Source organism: Schistocerca gregaria, chromosome X (assembly GCF_023897955.1).
Source record: "Schistocerca gregaria isolate iqSchGreg1 chromosome X, iqSchGreg1.2, whole genome shotgun sequence".
NCBI classification, from domain to species: domain Eukaryota; kingdom Metazoa; phylum Arthropoda; class Insecta; order Orthoptera; family Acrididae; genus Schistocerca; species Schistocerca gregaria.
Window position 1 is genome coordinate 713,955,249 of NC_064931.1, and position 16,334 is coordinate 713,971,582.

At 37.9% G+C, this 16,334-nt stretch overlaps 1 protein-coding gene across 13 annotated transcripts in view; it reads right to left on the reverse strand.

Moving 5' to 3' along the window:
- The window catches only part of LOC126297741 (uncharacterized), a 387,999-nt gene that overhangs the window by 32,276 nt on the left and 339,389 nt on the right, over window positions 1–16,334 (reverse strand). For all 13 annotated transcript variants that reach the window (XM_049988891.1, XM_049988898.1, XM_049988892.1 and 10 more), the window contains one exon: window positions 10,269–10,328. In XM_049988891.1, coding sequence (XP_049844848.1) covers window positions 10,269–10,328 — 60 coding nt within the window. The remainder of the gene's footprint in view (window positions 1–10,268; window positions 10,329–16,334) is intronic.

Here is a 16,334-nt window from a genome sequence, read left to right on the forward strand (position 1 = left end):
TCCTTGTTTCCAGATTGAAGTTCTTGCTGGTAAATGAGTTCTTTCTTAAATTAAATTCAATTTTGGCATTTTGTATTCAGCTCACAGTCTCCTTTTGGCTTCTACCATCCCTTGTAATCTTGTTTCCCAAATAGGTAAATTCCTGTATCATTTCTAGCAAACATTGTCTGCATGACACAGAATGTATACTTTCTGTCAAGTTTAAAAACTTGGTCTATAGCTTCCTGGATGTAAGCACTGAATTTAGGAGGACAAAGCGCATGTCCTTGTCTCACACCGTTTCTAATTTTTTCTTCTTGTTCCTGATGAAAATTTCTAGTAACAGTCACTTTGTTCTCATACAAGCTCTGTATCACAAACATGTCTTTGTATTTTAGACTTGCTTTGCTAAGTACTCTGAACATCTCTTGCCAGATAACATTATCAAAGATCCATTCCCAGTCTACAAAGGCAATATAAGTAGGTTTATTTTTTTGTATTTGCTTTTTGATGAGAAGCCTCAGTGCCAGAATCAGTTCTCTTGTTCCTAACCCCTCCTGAATCGAAACTTATCTTCACTCAGCATATCTTCCACCTCCTCTTCAATTCTCCTCATCAACATCTATATTTACATGGCTACTCTGCAAATCACACTTACGTGCCTTGCAGGGGGCTCATCGAACCACCTTCACAATAACACTCTATTACTCCATTCTTGAACAGCACACATAAAAAATGAACATGAGTATCTTTCTGTGTGAGCTCCAGTTTCCCTTACTTTATGATAATGATCATTTCTCCCTATGTACGTTGGCACCAACAAAATATTTTTGCAACCGGAGGAGAAAGTTGGTAACTATCTTTAAGGGAAGTTTTTGTGCATGCGATATTAGGCTTAAAGTTCAGTAATGTTTACATTTTGTAGTTGCCACCTTCTTTGGTACAGGGACCGTGATGCATTTCTGGAAGTAATTTGTTATCTCTCCTGTGATATAGAAAGATTTCTTTCTATTTTTTCAGCATCATAATTTTCATACTGTCACCAACATTCTTGATTAGTTCTGCAGGAATGTCATAAATACCCATAGTTTTGGTCTTCCATAGGTCTTTAAGAGTTTTCTCAAATTTCTTTTCTTTTGCTATTACATCCTCTGACAAAGGTGTTCCGCCATACAATTCCTCAATGTATTCTTTCCATCTCTTCACCAAACAGCATTCTTCCCTATTTTTTTTTTCCTTCTACTGTACCAGAGTTTGATTTTTGTGTTTGTTAAAAAATGTATTTGCTCTTCTGTAGACTCTATCAGTTCTTTCATTTCACATAGTTTCTTCCACTTCTCTGCCATTTCCTTTAGAAAACTTTCCTTTTTCTTCTCTAGCTTCTCTACTGACTAAAATCCTTAGTCGTCTGTATTCAGCTTTTCCTTGTTCATAAGTTGCATTTTTTCATATTCTTTGTTTTAAATCAGCTGAATAATATCTCCTGTAATCAATTTCTTTTTATTTTTGGGTTTAGTTTTCCCTAGTCTCTTTTCTGCCCCTTTATATATATATATATATATATATATATATATATATATATATATATATATATATATATATATATATATACATATATTAGAAAGAAACTTCCACATGGGAAAAATATATTAAAAACAAAGATTCCAAGACTTACCAAGTGGGAAAGTGCCGGCAGACAGGCACATGAACAAAACACACAAACACACACACAGAATTGCTAGCTTTCGCAACTGATGGTTGCTTCTTCAGGAAGGAGAGGGAAAGACGAAAGGATGTGGGTTTTAAGGGAGAGGGTAAGGAGTCATTCCAATCCCGGGAGCGGAAAGACTTCCCTTGGGGGAAAAAAAGGACAGATGTACACTTGCACACACACACACATATCCATCCGCACATACACAGACACAAGCAGACATATTTAAAGGCAAAGAGTAAGGGCAGAGATGTCAGTCGAGGCGGAAGTACAGAGGCAAAGAAGTTGTTGAAAGACAGGTGAGGTATGAGCGGCGGCAACTTGAAATTAGCGGAGGTTGAGGCCTGGCGGATATCGAGAAGAGAGGATATACTGAAGGGCGAGTTCCCATCTCCGGAGTTCAGATAGGTTGGTGTTGGTGGAAAGTATCCAGATAACTCGGACGGTGTAACACTGTGCCAAGATGTGCTGGCCGTGCATCAAGGCATGTTTAGCCACAGGGTGATCCTCATTACCAACAAACACTGTCTGCCTGTGTCCATTCATGCGAATGGACAGTTTGTTGCTGGTCATTCCCACATAGAAAGCATCACAGTGCAGGCAGGTCAGTTGGTAAATCACGTGGGTGCTTTCACATGTGGCTCTCCCTTTGATCGTGTACACCTTCCGGGTTACAGGACTGGAGTAGGTGGTGGTGGGAGGGTGCATAGGACAGGTTTTACACCGGGGGCGGTTGCAAGGGTAGGAGCCAGAGGGTAGGGGAGGTGGTTTGGGGATTTCATAGGGATGAACCAAGAGGTTACGAAGGTTAGGTGGACGGCGGAAAGACACTCTTGGTGGAGTGGGGAGGATTTCATGAAGGATGGATCTCATTTCGGGGCAGGATTTTAGGAAGTCGTATCCCTGCTGGAGAGCCACATTCAAGGTCTGATCCAGTCCCGGGAAGTATTCTGTTACAAGTGGGGCACTTTTGGGGTTCTTCTGTGAGAGGTTCTGGGTTTGAGGGGATGAGGAAGTGGCTCTGGTTATCTGCATCTGTACCAGTTTGGGAGGGTAGTTGCGGGATGCGAAAGCTGTTTTCAGGTTGTTGGTGTAATGGTCGAGGGATTCAGGACTGGAGCAGATTCGTTTGCCACGAAGGCCTAGGCTGTAGGGAAGGGACCGTTTGATATGGAATGGGTGGCAGCTGTCCAAATGGAGGTACTGTTGCTTGTTGGTGGGTTTGATGTGGACGGATGTGTGCAGCTGGCCATTGGACAGATTGAGGTCAACGTCTAGGAAAGTGGCAAGGGATTTGGAGTAGGACCAGGTGAATCTGATGGAACCAAAGGAGTTGAGGTTGGAGAGGAAATTCTGGAGTTGTTCTTCACTGTGAGTCCAGATCATGAAGATGTCATCAATAAATCTGTACCAAACTTTGGGTTGGCAGGCTTGGGTAACCAAGAAGGCTTCCTCTAAGCGACCCATAAATAGGTTGGCATACGAGGGGGCCATCCTGGTACCCATGGCTGTTCCTTAGATCCCCTGGGGCTTACCAGGTGTATTTTCTTCACCTGTTATGTTGGAGAAGTGTATCTGCAACAACTTTTGGTGGTGGAACTCAATTAGCAGGCTCTTCTTTCGTTTTTTCTCCCATGTCCATAGCTGCCCACAATCTTCTCTTTCAGTTTTTTCCTCATACTTCCCAGTCCCCCATGACGATCAGGTTATCATCTCCCTTAACATTACTTATTTTTTTCATATATTTCAACAAGCACCTCATTCTCTTCTTTGGACAATGGTACAAACTTCTATTACCACAATGTTCTTTGGTATAGTTTCAAGCTTGCTTATAAACACCCTAGAGCTGTATTGCACATATCTCTCGACACGTAAAACAGTGTTTTTTCCTTTCTTTTTTTTCTTTTTTAAATTACTCTGACACCTGCCTGGTCTGTTTCGATCAATTCTGAAGCGGAAGACCCTATATTCTCCATACCAGAAATCTCATGTTTGGGCCAAGTTGTTCCAGTTGTTCCACCTCAAGTTTTAGGTTTTCTACGCTGAAAATCCAAAGAAACTGGTATACATGCCTGATATCATGTAGGGAGCCCACGAGCACGCAGAAGTGTTGCAATACAATGTGGCATGGACTCGACTAATGTATGAAGTAGTGCTGGAGGGAACTGACACCACGAACCCTGCACGGCTGTCCATAAATCCATAAGAGTATGAGGTAGTGGAGATCTCGTCTCAACAGCACATTGCAAGACATCCCAGAAATGCTGAATAAAGTTCATGCCTGGGGAGTTTGGTGGCCAGCAGAAGTGTTGAAACTCAGAATAGTGTTCCTGGAACCACTCTGTAGGAATTCTGGATGTGGACAGTGTCACATAGTCCTGCTGGAATTTTTGAAGTCTATAAGAATGCACAACGGACATGAATGGATGCAGGTGTTCAGACAGGATGCTTACATATACGTCACCTATCAGAGTCATATATAGACGTATCAGGAGTCCCACATCAGTTCAACTGCACATGAGTGGGCCTTCAGCTCTAAAAGCCCATATCAATCTTGTTTTGCTGAATGTTTCACACGCTGACACTTGTTGATGTCCCAGCACTGAAATCTGCAGCAATTTGCGGAATGGTTGACCTTCTATCACATTGAATGATTCTCTTCAGCCATCATTGGTCCCATTCTTGCACGATACTCTTCCAGCAGCAGCGATGTCAGAGATTTGATGTTTTACTGGATTCCTGATATTACGGTACACTCGTGGAATGGTCGTAGAGGAAAATGCCCACTTCATCGCTACCTCGGAGATGCTGTGTCACATTGCTCGTGTACCGACTATAACACCACGTTCATACTCACTCAAATCTTGATACACCGTCATTGCAGCAGCAGTAACCGATCTAACAACTGCGCCAGAAACTTTTTGTGTTATATAGCTGTTGCTGATCACAGTGCAGTATTCTGCCTTTTACATATCTCTGTATTTGAATATGCATGCCTATACCAGTTTCTTGGGCGACTGCAGCAAAGTTCTCACATTTCAAGTAGCTATTTTAAAACTGGATTTAATCCAACTTTACTTCATACACTACATACCTTGCGTACATATTGCAATAATCAAAGAAGTTAACCAATATAATATCTGTTGGATACCATGTCAAAATGTAATATATATTGAATATAGCGTATATACAATTATTCTGTTACTGTACCATACATTCTATCGATTCATATTCTGTTGCTCTGCTTGTCATGCATAAATGTAACAAACATAACATGCCAATAAATCTTTCACAAAACTATAAATAGTATTACCAGCTGTTCAAAGATATGGTTCTATACATCTTTGGCTGCACGATGATGGCTGTACCTGTGTTATGATATGACAACTTACTGCATACCTATTATTAGTGGAAGTAATCTAGTGCACTAATGGACTGTATTTGTGCTACACCCTACACACACCCCCACACACATACAGTACTGGCTTGTGCCTTTACATATGTACTGGCTGGTTAATCAAATGAGAAGCATGGAGCTTGTGACAATGAGGTAACGCTATGAAGAAAGTATATATGTAGACAAGATGTTTCATGCAGACAGGCAATTTATAAACCGATGTCAACATTTCAGGTGCTTGAAAATGACTAACAGTTGGAAGTAGCTAACACCATGGACAATAAATATATTACAGCCAGTTCAGTCCATGTCTCTTTCTTAAAACTTATGTGTCTTCCAGCCATTATCTGTTGTCACAGTGAGCATGCAGTTACTTACAAATTTGAGAATCTGCTGAAATAAACTGTGAGTTATATGTGAACTTTCTTGCTATCATATCAAGAAGTACTATGGTTATGATTAAATACTAACATGGCTTACCTGGACATTTAGACTATTAAGTGACACAATACTATGAGTGTGACTTCGCGCGCGCGCGTGTGTGTGTGTGTGTGTGTGTGTGTGTGTGTGTGTGACAGAAAAGATCAGATGATCAGATGCAGCTACAAGCAGGTGTACAGAATATGCAGTGAAACCACAACACAGGATAACACTATTTTCTTCTTGTGATAACAAGAGACTTTACCACTTTGTCACAGTGTTGCTTCAATATTAGGGTATTGCGAAGCGATGGGACCTACCAGCATAGAAAGTCTGACATTATTTGCTATGATATGGAATAGTGTCAAGCATGCCACTGCACCAACATGAATTCTGCAAACACTGCAATTGTCTTTGACTGCAATTCAAGTGATGCATAAACACCATTGCTCTTGGCAGATTGATAAAGTGTAGTGCTGTCACATAAGCCCCATTTCAACCTGTCTTATAGTGATGGTCACATTTATGTTAGACACCACCATGATGACATCACTCTGGTACCACCCACACTGAATTTTAAAAGTCTGAGATTATACACAAATGTGGACTGCTATGTATCTAACTTACAGTATTGAGTTCATTTAAGTTGTGGGTATCTTACTTGGTATTATAATTTTCATAAATGTGGAAAGATGATTATAAACCAATTTCACAGACAGGGAACCTCATATAAACTTTTGACATTTAAAACAGACATGATTTGAATGCCATGTGAATGGAGGTACCCCAGTAAGGTTTTGAAAATGAAAATACTGTAAACAGTCACTGCTCTTGACACTATTTGCAGATGATTCTTGCAATTTTAAACATATACAGAAATATAAGAATTATATAAAAATAAATGACAGAATTTCGCAAGAAGCTCAACAACAAAACTGAAAATGAAAAACAAACTTAGTTAACACATCCCAGAAAACTACTTTTTTGTCAAACCATGTAACTGTTAAAATCTCAGGCAAAAATAATGATGAGTACTGGAAGCCTTTCAGTCTATCATCTACTTATTGTATCTTTATTTCTCACTCTGCTCCTCATACCATCCAGTGCTAGCATAGTGCTACTAAAGTACTACCTCTGATATTCTACTCACTGTGACACTTTTTCTTTACCTCTACTTCCATATCTCCTCATCTCAGCAGGGTCTCGTTTGGCTTGGAATTTGACTGATCCTTTCTACTCAATCCCACACAATCCCTCTCACCTCTCTGAAGAGAGAACCTCTTGTTCCAAGAGCTTTGAGTGATGTGTTCTATTGTAGGTGTTTATACTGTAAGTATTCTGAGTACCAATCACTGAAGGCAAGTACCTGCCAGCCTCTTTCCCAGTGATTTTTAAAATCTTCTGAAATGACTTCCTTTCTTATAAATTAAACCATTCAACATTAAAGCAGCATGACAAAACAGTGCTCATAATGCATTTGTTGAACTACTGCCTTTTATGGTCTATATGTACTTGTAATTAAACATATTTCCAAAAATAATAAAAAACCTAGATAATTGATTTGCAGAAATTATGTTCATACTGAGACTCCCAGACACTGCGCACAGGCCATAACAGAGTTTTACTCTCCAGCATCTCTCTCCTGCAGTTCCCAATTCTACATAAGTTTTCCTATGATACAAGATTAGTAGCTCTGGGTGGAAGGATGGGGTCGGAAACAGTTTACAAACCAGATGTTTCATTTGGCACGAAATCAACATCAGTATTCAAAAATTAACTAAATGACTGCTTCTGACACACAGGCTGTCATTGGCTGGATTAATATAGCCACTGACTTTGCATTTACTGCTTCTTAGTTCTGGTTGTGTAGCCACTTTCACATGACAGATTGAAATAGATATCAGGTGTAACACAGTCAAAATACTGCATATAAAACAACAACCAGCTGTTTGGACAAAAAGAATAAAGAAGAGGACTTACACAGACTAAACCACCAAATGGACATTCTTGGGTTACAGTCAAAATATTCATCCAGTCACACAACACTAAAAAATATAGGGGATGGGTCTAGTATGCAAAAAATTGTACACTCGTAATGATGTACGTTACCTTTATACTTCTGTATCACAGAGTGCACTTATTGAGGCTGAAATCTCCATACAGATATGATTTTACAGCTTTTGCATTTCCTGACTCTACAAACATCTAATATGCACTTAAATTTTTCCACTCTGATATTATGTTTAGTATTAAGTTTGTAGCTATGAGAGCATGCACAACATCTAGAGGCATCTCTTTGAAATGCCCTCATGCCATGGAGGCTCTTACAGCCCTTAGTCTTCTGGTTATGGTATTACAGTTCACATCAATGTGCTATTTGTAGTCAGTCATTTTGTATACGTAATATGATGTGTATTTTCAAAGTGTTAGATGCTCGGTTGTGTTAAATACTCCGATAAATATTCTTAATTTTCTCATTGGGCTACAATTTGTTCTCTCACATTTTAATAAAAGTTAAAATACTTTGTGATGAAGATAAAACATTTTTTTGTATTACAAACCCAGTATAATGTAATATAGTATGAAAATGTATGCCTGCATTTTTCTTTAAGAACCAGGCCAAAGATACCTGATAAAACATTAAACTGTGTGCATGCATTGCTTCATTTTTTACTGGATTTTAATGAAACTTAGTAATACACTGATTTTTAGCACTATGGCCATGCACAAACAATGAATTGCCCAATTTGTGAAGGGCACAGGCCTCATTTCTCTAGCTTTTTAACAACAACAGCAGCAGCAGCAATAATATTAAGAGGATAGACTGCTTCTCACCACACAGAGGCGGCATTCAGTCACAGACAGGTGCAACAAAAATACTGCTACATAGCTATCAGGCAAAAGGCTGCCTCTGGAAGTAGAAAGCACACACACATTCACGCAAACACAACTCTCAAACACATGGCCTCGGTCTCTGGCTGCTGCATCCAGAGACAGTGATCATGTGTGTGCGAGTTGTGCTTTTGTGAATGTGTGTGAGCTTCCTACTTCAAAAGAAGGCCTTTTGGCCAAAAACTAATCTTCTTCTTGTGCCTGGTGCCTGTCTAAATGTCTCCTCTATATCATGAGTAGCAATCTATACTTTTCATAATAATATTGTTATCCCATCCTGGAGTTCTCTAGCTTCTTATATTTTCATCTTTTTATGTTAACATTCTTTCACTGCTGTTGTTGGTAAAGATAGAGATAAGAGATTGTTTGTATATTTGTGAACTTTCCTTGTGTCTATTATAGTGCACCATGTAAAACAAAAACTTTAGATAATATTGTTGCAGTTAATTACTATTGTTCATCATTTTATCTTGATGTCCCATCATGGCAGTTATTGTCGAGGACGAACACGGGAAACTATGCATAGGCTTGCATTTTATTCTAGTATGCTGTGTGAAACAGAACTCTTACAAAAATATTATATTTATTTATTATTTTACCAACTTTTAACAACAACAGTATCAGCTATTTCTAAATTAACAGAAATCTAGATATGTTCTCTCTATGCTCCCCGTGCACATAATAAAGAAATACTACTCATTCACCCCTTTCCTACTATTCATGCATTGCAGTGTTACTTCTGTAGGTTAACAAATGCTATTGTAATATTATTTGAATGACACAATGCAGTATGCATCAATGAGCAATTGGTCCAAAGGTGTCACAGTATATGCCAATACTGTTCAAAAAACACTTGGTGAAATTTATTCTGTTGTATAATCTAGTAATGTGGTAAAATATTTTACAATTTTAAACATGGCTGCGAGACAGTGCCCATACAAGAACATGATTTGCATTATACAGCTGACCTGCTGCAACAAGATTTTACTCTCTAACCAGTTGGCCGTATTATAAAAATCATGTAAAATATTTTACTTCACAAATGTTCACATTTATTGTATGCCTACCACTTGTAATTCTATATTAACACATGTAATTCTATTGCACACTATATCAACCCCCTATGCTTTGTAACAGTGTTTAACTGGGTGTAAGCTTCAACTGTATTTTAACTATGTTGAATCTGACATGTATTTCAGATGATCACTTGAAGGTGGCTACACAGCTGAACCTGCAAACTAGTTACTGCAAAATAAGGGAATATTTTAATCCAGTCAATGGCAGCCAGTGTATAAAAATGTTACCATTCAGAAAATTCGCGCTAGCTGTGAAACTTATTCCAACAAAAGTTCCAGATTAAGATACATGTACTTACTTTAACTTTAGTGGTAACTGGTTGCAGATATGCTGAGGTGAATTATGCCATTTATTTCTTTAGATGGTAGTAAACATCACACCAGCTCATTATTTGTGGCTTTTCATCTATTGCATTACCTACTGTATGCTGTTATAATAATAATAATAATAATAATAATAACAATAATAATTGTAAATGATGTAGTCTACTGAAGTTGTCCAACAGCCTTGTGACAGGAGATACACTCATGACTCACTCTAGCCCATATTACTATGAGCATAATACAAAAACACCACACATACATGAGAGAGAAATGAATGAGGGGGAAGTTAATAAACCCACTAGAGTGGCACTACAATAGGTGTCTCATAAAACAGCTGCTTGGATGTTTTCCTACTTCTATATACTTACACTGAGCAACAGTTCTCATAGCAGTGTCGCCTGTAGCTGACATAACATACACTGATAGATGGTTAAGAGGATGTCTTATTATAACAGACTTTTTACCATACCTGATGCAGAGGAACTCCTAACTGGATTCTGAGTCTCATTACTGGGCTCCCACGGCGGAGCTGCAAAACATAACAACAATAACAATTGCAGAAACAACAATTCAGACATACACAAAATAACAAAGCTAACATTTCCTATTGTGAAAAATATCAGACAGCACCAGTGATCAATGCTACTAAAATAAATTTAAGATTAACATGTTCAGAGAGCAAATGATATAAACATTAATGTGCTTACAAAAATTGCATCACAATATTATGTACATTGTAATCACTTTTAGGTATAAAGAAATTTCAGTAACACTGGAAGATTTTCACTCAGAAGCTTTGTTCAACACTAATTTGAAATTGAACAACAGTAAAAATATATGTGCTACATGATACCCTCTCCCTGCATGATACACACTAAGTGTACATCTGATTCATTCCCCTCCCACGATTCTATTTACCTAAGGGGGCCACGTCTCCTCCAATGTTTGGGAGTAACTTCTCCTCAAACAGGAGGGACAAGGCTTCATCACACTAGAGCGAGGCTATTCACTAGAAACAAGGGGGCTACACTGTTGGTCATTTGTCACATACAAAGTTCACTTCAACACAGCCATCACCAGGCAGCACTCTCTTCAAATAGGAGACTGTGACAAGTTCTGCTTAGTGTTAGGGACAGGAGGAAACTGTCCTCTTACTTTAACATCAAAACAATTCATAGCAGCCAAATAAAGCAAGCTGGCAGTTGCTATTGTAGCTTTCAACTTTTCATGGCTGACAGTTAATTATTTCCTTCCAGGTGGCGTAACATCCACAATACCTACAGATATATACTGGTGAAAGCCCACCTATTAAAAATACAAAACTGTGGCAGCATGCCCATATAAGCTGTCACCTTGACTGCAGAATTCATGTTCACTGGCATGGGTGAGAGGTCAAAACAAGAGTGTCCCCTTCACTCGCTACAACAAGCATCACTGCTGGTTGAGTGGTCCCAACAGTATGCTGCCAGCACAGCCTCACTCTCTCTTGCATCGGCTGTGCTCCCAGAAGGTTCCACTTACTGATTAGGATTGTTCTGCGTTTCTGTATGACGAACTTTGCACATTATCAGACTAAGCCTCAACTGCTATTCTTCTGTTAATATTTTCACATGCCTGTGAAATTCTGATGCTTTGCCTCACCATCATACTTCTTGTGTATTTGGTTGCTATAATAAAGAACTGCAGATTCTACCATTTTTGGCAATGAGACTGTTTCATTCCATGGGTGTTCTGTGAGTACAATGGATTCGGCATTTGGTATGTTGTTAAAGCAGCAGATTATTCAGCAACAACAGCAGTTTGAACAATAACAGCAGCAGTTATACTCCAATTAAAATTATTTTACATTGGACAGATTGCAGTGGCAGAAGGCATTGCTGCCAACCTGCAGCCAGCCACACTTTGCTCCCCTACAGCCAGGCGACTAGCTTGAGTTTTGGTGTTCTCTTAAAGATAAGTCATTTCAGATTATAACAACATTTAGTTTAGTACTGATTACATGGCAAATAGGTGTATTGGAGTCCTTTTTAAGCATATCATTAAAGGTTTCATTTTTATTACCATTATATAGCATCAAACGCGAGATGATGTACAGTCGAGTTATAGTCATATTTTCTGTTTATATTTTGCCATAGCAAGGCTATAGTATTTTGTTTAATTGTTTTTTCTCTTTCCAGCAATTTAACTGTAGTATACCTCTTCATTATAAAACTTACATTCTAGAAAGTAGCGTAAAGTTTACGTTGTTGCTTCAAAAACTTTGCACTGTTATTTTTGTTTACATACAGTTGTGTATAGGCCAAATTTGTGGAATCATATTTTCATATTTATCTGTAATTTAACTGACTTACTCTTAATAAACTATCATGATTATCAAAAGTGAAAAGTGCTTGTCTTGCCATAGAATTGTTAGGTCGGGGCTTTGGTGTGATGGGTGCTGTAGTTTTTTCCATGTGGGTGGCTGTAGTGGCGTGGGAGTGGGGGAAGCAAATGAGATTCATCAGTGGTTTTGCAGGATATGTAGTAGAGATAGGAAGATACTAGAACAGGAGGGGAAAACTGCCACCCTTGAGGCTGAGTTAGACAAGGCCAGTGGAGATCTTAACAGGTTAAGGAGGGAGAAGGGAAAAGAGAGGTGGGAAGTGGCAACAGACAACAGGAGGAATAGGCCTAGAACTTTGTTTGACAGCTTCATGATGAACATGGAAAATAGATTTGACCTGTTGCTTCAGTTAGAAGCTGGTGAGCCTCAAGCAGTTGCAGGTGTAGACAGGGCACAACAAATTTTCAGCAGTAAACTGAAAAGTAAGAGTGTGAAATCAATAAAGATAAAGAAATTTTTGTTAGGTAGCTCCCATGGAAGAGGTGTTGGCTAACTTTTGCAGGATGAACTAGGTCACCAATTTTTTTAAATGTTGTGCTGGTCTTGAGCAGATGACAGAGGATTTAGGATCACTTTGCGAAGATTTCACTAAGGAAGATGCCGTGGTTATAGTGGGTGGGTCAGGTAATAGTACTGACAGAGATCCTGGGTACAGTATAGAGTGTGACCTGGCAAAGATTGCATCAGCATCAAAGCATACTAGTGTTGAGTTTGTATCTGTTCTTGGGTGCCAAGACCGACCTCATTTGAACTCTTCCGTCAGGAGAGTTACTTTAAAGTTGCAATGGCTGATTGTGTCAGGTGTGGGGTCACACATTGGGGTGGTTCCTATTGATTCTCTCAATAGGTGGGATTATACTAGGCATGACCTTCTCCTCAACAGGAAAGGGAACAGCAAACTGGTTGAGAAAATAGCAGGAAAAGTTAAAGGAGGGCAGCACTGTCATGAGTGATAAAATACCAATGGTTATAGGGTTCAGAAAAAAACCTTTTTTAGGGTAGAGAGGAAAGAAAGAAACCAAGTTTCAAGAGGGGTTAGGATTGAGACAAACCTTCAGTTTGAGAAAGAAACCAAAAAATGTAATTCTAGCTTATTGGATCAGCATTTCTACTCTACCCAATTTTAACTCGGTCAATGTGAAATGTCAGCTATCTTTATTGCATCAAACTATTTGAGGACTGAGAAATAAAATTAATGAATTAATTATCTGCATAGATGAATAAGAGTCCTCAAACCCAATTGACATAATCTGCCTCTCTGAACATCATGTGACCACTGGTATAGAACTTTTAAGTGTTACAGGATTTAGGTTGGCATTGTTCATTCATCAGGAATTGTCATTAATTTAAGAACATATACATTCATAAATTTTGCCTAGAACAGCATATGGAAGCATGTGCAACAGAAGTAGAATTTCATTAAAAATCCTTCATAATATTATGTGTATTGAGCACCTGCAGATAACTTTGATCAGTTCATAAACCACCTTGAAACTGTACTGGCCCATTTAACAACCAAAAACAAATAAATAGTGGTTGCTGGTGACTAGAATGTAGAGTTCCTTAAAGACTTATTTGAGTTAGAAACACTATCATTCAACATAATTCCCACTGCAAAGTTCCCAACTAGGGTATCCAATTGCTCGCAAACAGCAATTGATAATATCTTTATAGAAAAGTCCAATGAACAAAATTATATTACAAAACCAATAGTCAATGGCCTCTCAGCCATGACAAGCAGTTCCTACTGTTAAATGTTAATACTGAACAGGATATAAAATCTGTTAAATCTGAACTCAAGAGAGTAATCAATAAGCCAAAAATTGATTATTTTAGGACACTCCTCAGAGACATTCACTGGAGTGATGTGTACAGAGCTCATGGCATGAATGAAAAATATAACACTTTTGCTAATAAAGTGCTTACCTTATTTGAACACTGTTTTCCCCCAAAACTAACCAAGGTTAGAGCAAAGTCTACAAAGAATCCATGGATTACTCAAGGAATAGGGGTATCTTGTAAAACAAAAAGGAAACTATCAGTCAATCCGAAACAGTTCTGATGTTGATGCTATAGCACATTACAAGAAATAAAGCAAAATATTAAAGACTGTAATACAGACATTTAAAGCAAATATGTTACGAAGAAAAGATAGTCACATCAGATTAAAAAAACAAAGACAATATGGGATATAGTGAAGAAGGAGACTGGTAGAACCAGACAGGAAGAGGGGCAAATAGCATTAAGAGTAAATGATACATTGATGACATGTGTATAGTGTTGCAGAACTCTTTAACAAACATTTTTACTGAAAAGATGGGGTTATCAGGTTCTGTAGATGCTGCAATGGGATACCTCACACCACAGACATTTCAAGTAATTTCCATAATATGAATTTGACCCTCCCTACCCCAGAAGAAGTAATATCCATCATAAAATCTTTAAAATGAAAAACACCTAGTGGATATGATGAGATACTAACAAAGCTAATTAAAGAATGTAATTCAAAGTTAAGTAGCATATTAAGCTATCTGTGTAATCAGTGGTTTATCAGTGGAATATTTCCTGAATGGTTGAAATATGCTGAAGTTAAGCTGCTGTTCAAGAAGGGAGATAAGGAAATAGTGTGAAATTTCTGTCCAATTTCACTTTTTCCAGCATTCTCAAAAATTTTAGAAAAGGTAATGCAGAATTAGCTTTTTAACCATATTATCACAAATAACATACAGTCAAAGTCGCAGTTTGTATTTCTAAAGGGTACTGTCACTGAGAAGGCAATCTATAGTGAAAATGTACTTAATTCAGTAGACAAAAAAACTGCAGGCAACTGGTATATTTTGTGATCTGTCAAAGGCACTTGACTGTGTAAATCATAATATCTTTTTAGGTAAATTAGAATATTATGGTGTAACAGAAAATGCTGCAAAATGGTCCAAATCTTATTTCTCCGGCAGGAAACAAAGGGTGTTATTAGGAAAGAGACATGTATTAAGATATCAGGCATCATCCAACAGGGAACTAATTACGTGTGGGATCCCACAAGGTTCCATCTTTCGGGCCCTTACTTTTTCTTGTCTATATCGTTGTCCTTCCATCAGTAATATTACTAGATGTCAAGTTTGTTTTGTTTGCTGATGATACAAACATTGCGATAAATAGCAAATCAACTGCAGTCATAGAATGATCGGCTACTAAAATATTTGTGGACATTAATCACTGGTTCCTAGCCAATTCTTTGTCGCTAAAATTTGAAAAAAAAAAAAAAAAAAAACAGACTACATTCAGTTCAGAACTTGTAAGGAGTGTCACACAAGTATATGCCTAACATGTGATGATGAGCAGAAAGAAGAAGTGGACAGTGTTAAAATCTTGGGATTACAGCTTGATAATAAATTCAACTGGGAATGGCACACCACAGAACTGCTGAAGAGTCTAAACAAATCTCTATTTGCAATGCAAATTCTGTCAGACATAGGGGAAATAAAAATGAAAAAGCTGGCATACTATGCTTACTTGCACTCCATAATGTCATATGGGATTATTTTTTTAGGTAAGTCATCATGCCAAGCTAAAGTTTTCCAGGCACAAAAACTTGCAATAAGAGTTATATGAGGTATGAACTCAAGAACATCCTGCAGAGGCCTGTTAGGGAACTAGTGATACTAACTACTGCTTCCCAATATATTTATTCCTTAGAGGAATTTGTCATTGAAAATATGTCACTTTTTCAAACCAACATCTCAGTTCACTGAATCAGTACTAGAAATAAGAATAATCTTCACAAGGTTTTAAAGTCACTTACTCTTGTACAAAAAGGTGTGCATTATTCAGGAACACACATTTTCAATAACGTGCCAGAAGCCATAAAAAGCTTAACATGCACACGCACACAGTAAACTTCTACACTATTTCAGGGCAGTACTGTGTTCATTGTAAATAAGTATGCAGTATTTATATTATATGTTCATTACCTTATAAATAAGAGAACATTTTTTTAAATTTTAAATTCTGTGCATTAATGCAATCTTAGTAAATGAGTGTTGTAAAATGATCCTTTCATATAGTGTTCATTAAAAAAAAAAAAAAAAAAAAAAAAAAGATGATCATTCCACTTGGGACCTGTGGAAGGTACATTAGCTTATTTGTTCTAGT